General features: G+C 42.2%; 1 protein-coding gene across 4 annotated transcripts; it reads left to right on the top strand.

Moving 5' to 3' along the window:
• Positions 1 to 954: 954 nt before the first annotated feature.
• LOC115367381 (E3 ubiquitin-protein ligase RING2-A) lies at positions 955 to 8,492 on the top strand. Of its 4 annotated transcripts, XM_030063088.1 has the most exons (8): positions 955 to 1,209; positions 1,617 to 1,634; positions 2,410 to 2,511; positions 2,768 to 2,928; positions 3,405 to 3,629; positions 4,489 to 4,812; positions 4,938 to 5,175; positions 6,297 to 8,492. In XM_030063088.1, the coding sequence occupies exons 3-8, from the start codon at positions 2,434 to 2,436 to the stop codon at positions 6,501 to 6,503; spliced, it is 1,233 nt and encodes a 410-aa protein (XP_029918948.1). In that variant the 5' UTR covers positions 955 to 1,209; positions 1,617 to 1,634; positions 2,410 to 2,433; the 3' UTR covers positions 6,504 to 8,492. The 4 variants fall into 4 exon arrangements, with proteins under 4 accessions (XP_029918948.1, XP_029918950.1, XP_029918947.1 ...); XM_030063090.1 differs by lacking the exon at positions 1,617 to 1,634 and having other exon boundaries at positions 3,405 to 3,620; XM_030063087.1 differs by lacking the exon at positions 1,617 to 1,634.
• The last annotated feature ends 218 nt before the right edge of the window (positions 8,493 to 8,710 follow it).

Genomic DNA, 8,710 nt, shown 5'->3' with positions numbered 1-8,710 from the left:
GGTGGAAATTTTTGATATTTCAAAAAAAAAATTATATAACTTTTAGAGCAATTTCAGTTATTTATTTATTTATTTTTTTCTGATAATAACTCAGTAATAATAACTCAGGAGTAATCACAGTTACCATTAAGTACCACATTAAAACTGTGCTTACTACATAAAACCACAGTAAAACACTAAATTATTTCCTTTTACATTTCACACTTAGCTGCTGACACCTTTATGCTTTCATTTATGTAATATTTGAAATGCAGAGCTTTTCAAACCTCTGATTAATATGATGGCATATTATGGAGCTGGGTTAGGGTGGCTAATACTGACAGAGAAAAACTCAGAATTTCTGAGATTTCTGAGTAACTTTATGAGAAATAACTCTCAGATTCATGAGATAAAAACTCAAATTCTGAGATTATTAAGTCTGGCTTTGCAAAGTTGGATCAACCTTATACCTCAGATGCTGTTGCTTCATGACCTCATCAAATTACACTTTGCACTCGGATGTAGTAACGAGGAAATCCTTGTGATTTTAGCCCAGAATCACAATATTATCATAAGCATCTGGACTTGGAAGAGACAATGCTGTGGCTTGGAGAAAGAAAGAAAACAACACACTGATTTGTATGAGGTGATATCTTTTGGGTAAAAAAAAAAAGAAAGAAAGAAAGAAAAGAAAAGTGTTTTTCCTTGTAAATTTGATTTTTGAGTTTTCTTCTTACAAATCTGTGGGTTTTTTTTCTTGTAAATTCACCACTTAAATCTCGGAAATTCTAAGTTTTTCTTTTTTTTCCCCTCCCTACAGTGGCCCTAATACGCCACTGTAATGTAAAAGCAAAAACTGGGTAATTTTGGTAAAAGCTTCAAAAGCGTCGATGCCTGACTTTGCCTGCAGTAGCCCGTCACTGCCGGTAGGGGTCTCTGTCGCCGAGGAGGGGCGCTGTGACGGCGCAGCAGGGAGGGAGTTGTTGTTCCGGGGAGAAACATGGCCACAGTCGGTGGGCTTGAAAATGTTGCGTTCTTGATTTTGTCCCGTCTTTTCGCCTAAAATAGAGCCAGCCGGATCACAGCACCGCCGCGGCTGCACTTGGCCGTGTCAGGTAGAAAGTGTTAGTCGTATGTCTCGTCAGTTTCAGACATTTTAATCCGGTTTTGGGAGGAGGGGGACTCCTCCTGAGTGCGGGTGTGGGTCAGCTGTCCGTCACATTATCGGAGGTGAGTAATGCTCGATTTTCCTCCGTTTCCTCCTATTCTCTATTTGCACTCTTTCCTCTGAGAGTGTAATCGGACTTCTGCAGTCTAATTCCTCCCAAATGCTCATTAAATCCAGTTTAAATTCCAGGCATGAGTGACTTAAATCTCTCAACTTTGCCAACTTCTGTTTTACTTGCAGCCACACCGATAAATCACGATAATCTCCTCCAGTTAGCTCTAATGGTAATTGTTATTCTCAGTAATCACTTCCTTCAGATTTTTTCATCTCTTATGTGATTTATTCTGTTATTCCTTTCCTACACTGTTCCAATGCGAACTTCTGTATTTTTCCATGCTGTGTTTGTGTTGTCGCAGCCTGTATTTATTGTTTTGATAAATCACACTTCCCTCATTGTTTTTCTCGACAGTGTTGCCCTCTGAAAAAGGTAATTAAATTAACCAGATTCATCATTAAGTAGTATTATTAAATATTAGCCTCTTGCCAGTTGCATTTAAGAAGGAAAAAAATATATATAATCAATATTCTGTTGCCCACTGTGCACATCCAGGTTTATTTTAGGGGGTAGGAGGGTGAGAGGATGTTTAAAGAGCTGTGAAGGTTTAATGATGATGTCATTAATTGAGATGTGAGGTCATTTCATGGGGACTTTAATGTAAATATGATAAGCTCAACTCGTTTACATGACTACTAAAAAAACACAGACTTGACTTCAGGGTGAATGCAACTTCTCAAAAAAAAAATCTACGCAAAATATAGCAAGAACATTTCCACATATATTACTTCCAAATTTCCCTGTATAAGCACTTTGAGGAAAATCAGATAACAGGTCTTTTTTGTGTTTGATTTTTTTTTTTTTTTTTTTTTTTTTTATGATAAAAACAAAAGCTGAAAAAATTCTCGTTTTCTGTTTTTTGATTTGTTGGCTGCCAAGTTTGCAGACCCTTGGCTCATGACCTTTTTTCCCCCCTTATATATCAGTAAAAATCATGAGGCAGCCTTCACCTCAGGGTGACAAATACAGCTATTTTAGTATGAATGTGCTTATTTTAGTCGGCTGCACCTTTAACAGTCAGGCTCGGGTGACGGGTTGAGGTCAGTGGTTGGGGAGTGAGTGATGTCAGTGCAGATTCTCACAGGTAAAATAAAACAGTTGTGATTGTGTGTGTTTACATTTGTGTTGCCTCTCTGTCTCCGTCCAGTGAGGATCCTGGGAAGCGGTAACCATGGCGATGCCTGTAAACATCCAAAACCCCAGCAAGACCTGGGAGCTGAGTCTGTACGAGCTGCACAGGAGCCCACAGGTAAAACTGTGTGTGTGTGTGTGTGTGTGTGTGTGTGTGTGTGTGTGTGTGCGCGTGAAACCTCTCTGCTTCTCTCATTGAGGCCAGAGTAGGCCTAGTATAAAAATATCACAGTCTCCTCATTTCCTCGCAGGATTAATTAGTGTGCAGCGTGCAGTGAGATGCACAGCACTCTCATTTCAACGCAGAAATATTAGTGCAAGTGTGTGTATGTGTGATTGTGCATACGTGTGTGTGTGTGTGTGTGTGTGTGCAGGAGGCCATCATGGATGGGACGGAGGTGGCGGTGTCTCCCAGGTCTCTGCACAGTGAGCTGATGTGTCCTATCTGCCTGGACATGCTGAAGAACACCATGACAACCAAGGAGTGTCTGCACCGCTTCTGCTCTGACTGCATCGTCACCGCGCTGCGATCAGGGTGAGCACACACACACACACACACACACACACACACACACACACACACCATTGACTTTCCATTGACTACATTTGTCTGATTCAAACCGTTTGGAAAGGGGGTGGCAGCAATAGGCATTTGCCAAAATACACAGCAGGTGATTGGATCAACCATCTGTCCATCATCAGATAATGATCCAATCAAACAAACGTCATATGGCACAACACCAGAGCCAAACAAACAAAAGCAGCTGTGATGGTAAAAGTGAGGGAGCATATTGGAAAGAATATTCCTATCTCGTCAGCGCATCGCTGTTTGAGAAAATTTACACTGATGTCCTGTGTAGACCGTCCATCTGCTTTGTTTTTCCTGTGTCCTTTCTCATGTCTTGACTCCTCCACTCCTCCACTCCTCCCTCCCTCCCTGCTCTCCATCACTCCTGCAAACCTCCCCCCTCAACTCCCTCCGTCCGCTCTCGTCCTCCAATCCCTCTCCAGGAACAAAGAGTGTCCGACCTGCAGGAAGAAGCTTGTCTCCAGGCGCTCGCTGCGCCGCGACTCCAACTTCGACGCCCTGATCTCTAAGATCTACCCGAGCCGGGACGAGTACGAGGCTCATCAGGACCGGGTGCTGGAGCGGCTCAGCAGGCTGCACAACAAGGAGGCGCTGAACTCCAGCATCGAGGAGGGGCTCCGCCAGCAGGCCCGCTACAGGTCTGAGAGGTGGGGGATGACAGGGAGAGAGGACTGGGTGTCGGGGTGGAGCTGCACATTTTTATTATACCTTTTAGGATCCCAGCAGTGTGGGAAAAATCCTGTTGTGCCTGATGTGTGCCCAAAAAATAGTTTGGAAATGTGTTCCTTGTTGTTTCTGTAACCGGTCGAGTATAAAGAAGAGCCTGATTATTGGTGAATGGAATATGAAGAAATAACAATATTATTGCATTGCATGTTTATTTATGGATGTTTAGCCCGATGGAGCAACAAGAACTGCATGCTGAGAGTTATCAAAGCTGTATCTGATCTGAAGAAGCATTTTCAAATGTCAGTCCAACTGAAGTACTATTTACAGCTGCAGATGTGTGACATTTAGCAGGCTGTGTGTCAGTTTGCTGTATAATACATGCTCCAGCACAACGTACAGGACCACACCAGGGCATGTTTAGCCTAACATCCACAAAATGATATCATTTCTCCTCCCTTTTTGCCAGCCATTGGTTTCCATTCATTCCACTACGATGTGAAAATGAACTTTGAGAGACTTCAGACTTGGTTTACACCAGTTTTCCATCACCGTAATAAATTCCTCCACATTGGTTTTCCTAAAAGCAGCAGCACTGTTGTGTTTGATGATCACTGGTATCGTGCAGCTCTTTGTTTGAACTGATGAAGACGGGTTGTGTCTGCTAGAGTTGTGTTTCAGCATGGAAGTGTGTGGGCCTTCAGTGTTTTCCTAACATGTAAAGAGTTAAATATAACCAACATTTCTAACACCGTGCACGTAGTTCAGCCGTCGATCTGAAGTATTTTTTAAGACAGGCTGGCAGTAACGACGCTGTGTTTTCCCTGCTCCTCCCTCCAGGAACCACCGGGTCAAGAAGCCGGCTCAGGAGAGCGACAACACCACCTTCAGTGGGGGAGAGGACAACGGCGACGCCCGCTCCCACCTTTCCCACGACTCCGCTCCCTCGCACCACGCCCACCTGCCCCTCGGCGGGACCTCCTCAGAGGCCGGGCCGAGCCGTAAGCGTCTGCGGGCCTCGGATGAGGGTTCGGGTCTGGAGGCGGACGGCGGCAGTCCCGCCCCGCCGCTCAGACGCCATAAAGAGGGAGCGGGCTCAGAGATAGAGCTGGTGTTCAGGCCACACCCACAGCTGGTCAACGCTCAGGAGTACAGCCAGACCAGGTGAGGCAGGACGTCCCGTACCAAGACATGGACAGCACAAGCTACTGGACAACAAAACATTGCTGATTTGTTGCCTTTTCCCCCCTTTTTTCCTCCATGGCCCTTTGTCTTTGCACCATTTGCAGATATGTGAAGACCACAGCCAACGCCACGGTGGACCATCTGTCCAAATACCTGGCTCTGCGCATCGCTCTGGAGGAGAGACAGACAGGCGGAGAGACGGAGGAGAGAGGAGACGGAGGAGAGGAAGGCGAGGAGAGAGGAGGTAGAAGAGCAGGAGGAGGTGGAGAGGCATCCAGCCTCAGCAACATCAGCGAGAAACAGTACACCATTTACATCACGACGACAGGGGGACAGTTCTCTGTGAGTATTAGAGAAACATTAGACAAAGTAAAATTAGTTTGCAAAATCCTGAAATTCCTACTGCCAAGCACCAAATGGCAAGAAAATATAAATTAGCTAGGATTACCAGCACATTATCTACGCTCGTTTGATTTTCCAATCCAATCCAATCCACTTTATTTATATAGCACAATTTTAACAAACACAAGGTTTTCCAAAGTGCTGCACAGCAAGATAAAACACCACAAGATAACACAATAGAAGCAGAATAAAAAGGTAAAAAACACAGTAGGATAACACGATAAAATAAGATAAGATCAATTAAAATAAAATCAGATAAAGTAAAATAATAATAATAATAATAATAATAATAATAATAAAACAAAAGGATAGAATACATAAAATATATAAAAATATTAAAATAAAATACTAAAATAAAATAAAATAAAATAATAATACAATTATAAAAATAATGTAAAATGCACTGCCCGCACAGCATAAAGGAAATAACATGCACACATAAAATCATAAATCATAAAATCATAAATCCTACATGGTATCAAAAGCTAAAGAAAAGAAGTGGGTTTTAAGAAGGGTTTTAAAATGAGATAGTGAGGAGGCCTGCCTAATGTGCAGCGGCATTTTAAATATGTTCTTCTTTTTTTTTCTTCTTTTTAGATAAAATAGCATTGTCAGCTGGTACATATTCTAGTTAAAGACCTCATGAATTGGACTCTTACTTTCTTGATTTGATGTATTTAACAGGAAGTTTGGGCGAGACTTGATGCAGGGAAGAGTCATTCACATGTGCAAACCAACAGGATCTCAGTTTGGGAGGGGGAAACACTTTTATTTTGAAGGGACGGAGAGGATGTGGAAAGATTTGTGGAGCTTTTATTGTTTGAAATTTTAATTTACACCCACCAGTGCAGAATGACATCACTGTTTAAGATGCTCTGTTATACAGAAGTAGAGGTCATGTGAGGTCATTTCATGGCGACTTTCCCTTTTCTCCTCGTTTGTTTTTCCATTACCCATCTCTCGTTTCATCCCCTTTTTTCCCCTCAATTTTTCTCCACCCGTGTCTCCATTCAACCCACCCATCTTTCCCTGCACACCTCCTCCCCTCCTGTCTCTCTCAGACGCTGAACGGCTCTCTGACTCTGGAGCTCGTCAACGAGAAATACTGGAAGGTCAGGAAGCCTCTGGAGCTTTACTACGCTCCCACCAAGGACCAGCAGCAGCAACCGCAACCGCAACCGCAACCACAGCAACCGCAACAACAACAGCAACAACCTCCACCACAGCCGCCGCAGCAGCAGAAGTCTTCACCGCAGAGGGAGGGATGAGGAAGAGGAGCGTGCTTCCTCTCTCCAGCCTTTTCTTCCATTTTCTCCCGTTAGCTGTTTGACATTTCAGGCTTTTTCTGGCTTTTTGGAGCCTCGGGTGTTCAGCGGCGGCATGTCCCAGGTTCTGCACCGGCTCGAGAAATCTGCAGCCACTGATTTTTTTTTTTTCCTCACTACCATCACATTGAATTTGTTTGTTGCACTGGGTGACGTGAAAATCTGATTTTGATGGCGAGTTTAACAAGAAAAGGAGGTGATCGGTATCAGAACGGGAAAAATACTTTAACGCACCAGTAAAAGGTTGGTCAGTTTTTTTTTTGTTTTGTTTTTTTTTTAGTGGCAGGAAAGCAGCTGTCTTATGGAAATCCTGTTCAGATATATCCATGAATTCTACTTGGAATGATTACTAAAGTGGCTGAAATTGTTTTCCCTGCCCTGGTCGGTGAACAAAAATAGTGAAACCCCTTGTTTTCTCAGAATACACACCTTTTGTGTTCTCAAGTAGCTCTGATTTTTCAGTTTGAATACCTTTTTATGACTTATGAATACTTACGACTTGCACAGCCAGCGGCTCGCCGGCTCACTGTGTAGCTGACTTGTGACCAATCACACCAATCCTCCACGGGCACCCTTGAATTAAAAGCGAAGTTTGTGTGGGAATAGGATAAATACTGTCTCTTTTTTTTTTTTTTTAAAGATTTCTGACGCCCCACGCCTCGTTTGAAAGAAGAAAGTCTCCTTTTGTTGAACAGAAAGATGAGTAATAAGAGGAGTGGTCAAAGCGATGAAAATGCGATTTAGTTTTGTACTGCTGATGTGTGTCTCTCTCCCTGCAGACTCAGAGGATGTTTCTAATAGAATCGCTTGTTAGAATCTATAAAGATGCAAAAATGTGCCAACCCGTACGGCGCCATCCATTAGTTTAATAGCGACTGAACCTGTATTTATGAACACTTGGGACTATTTAATTTCGCATTGGGGATTTTTATGACTGAAGCACTTTGCTGCTTTTGCGACGTCTCTGCTGGGCTGCTGTCCATTTTCTACGGCTTTTCTTTTTGATCTTTTTTTTTTTTATCCTGAATGACGAAGCCATGACAAGTAAGGGACAGCTTGGCTTAAAAAAAAAAAAAAAAAAAAAAAAAAGAAGTATATCACAGTAATTTTGATAAGCTGGCGTTATTGCTCGTCACTTGGACCTACAGTACTTTATGACAGATGCAGCATTTTTTTGTGGCTTTCATAGCTCGGACTGAACTAAACCGCTGTTGCTTTACTGAGGCCATAAAGTTGTGTGTTAAAGCAGCACACGAGCTTCAGGCAGAAAGCTCTGACGGATTATAACGTGTTGAAGTAGTTTATACGGCTTGACCTGATGCTCTCTTTTCAAAGCGTGGCTCATGGCTGCAGCTTCATTTAGTTAAGATCGACTTTGTATGTTTATGCCACTGTAATTCAGGATATTTGCATTGATGTAATAAGAAATGATCATTAGGAACTATAAACTTGATTTTCCTCTAAATCTATTTTTGGGTCCCTCGGCTGCTTTCCCTTCAAATATGTAATTATTATCACTAGGCGATGTGTTTAATGTATCTTACTGTTCATTAAATTACTTCTTCCTGTTTTCTCTTACATTTTCTTCTTGGAAAAAAAAAAAAGCTTTTGTTTGCATTAAAATTGCTGCTTTCCCTCAGAACTGCCCTTAAAATCTGTATATTTTTGACACTTAAAAGCCATATGCCTTAGTTAAGGTATTACCTCATCTCTCCACAACTTAACACTCTCTCCTCCAGTCTTGTCTTATGCACTTTATACCTCCTGCAGGCATACGATAAATAGGTTTTCCTACCTTGCCTAAGTTTGATACAATCTTTGTATGTTGTTTTAAAAAGAAAAAAGAAGTAATGCAAGTATATTTCATTTCAATTTAATGCTGTGCCGCTCTTGTATATACACCTGTCCCTTTTTGTTGGTGGTGGAAACAAACAAAAAAAAGATCAAATCTGCACAATAAAGACAGACGTTTGGTCTAAAATCAGGGTCTTGTCCTTTGTCTTAAAAATGGAGCATTCTTCACACCGTGCTCCTACATCTCAGTTTAACATTTCAAGTCAAATTTCAAGCTTAAATTGTGGTAATTTGTAAAGGAGCCATAACAAACATCTTATGTGCCCCATCAGTCACTTTTCTAACGATTCACATGG

The sequence above is a fragment of the Myripristis murdjan genome, chromosome 11 (assembly GCF_902150065.1).
Source record: "Myripristis murdjan chromosome 11, fMyrMur1.1, whole genome shotgun sequence".
Classification (NCBI taxonomy): domain Eukaryota; kingdom Metazoa; phylum Chordata; class Actinopteri; order Holocentriformes; family Holocentridae; genus Myripristis; species Myripristis murdjan.
This window is presented reverse-complemented; position numbering and strand designations above follow the sequence as displayed.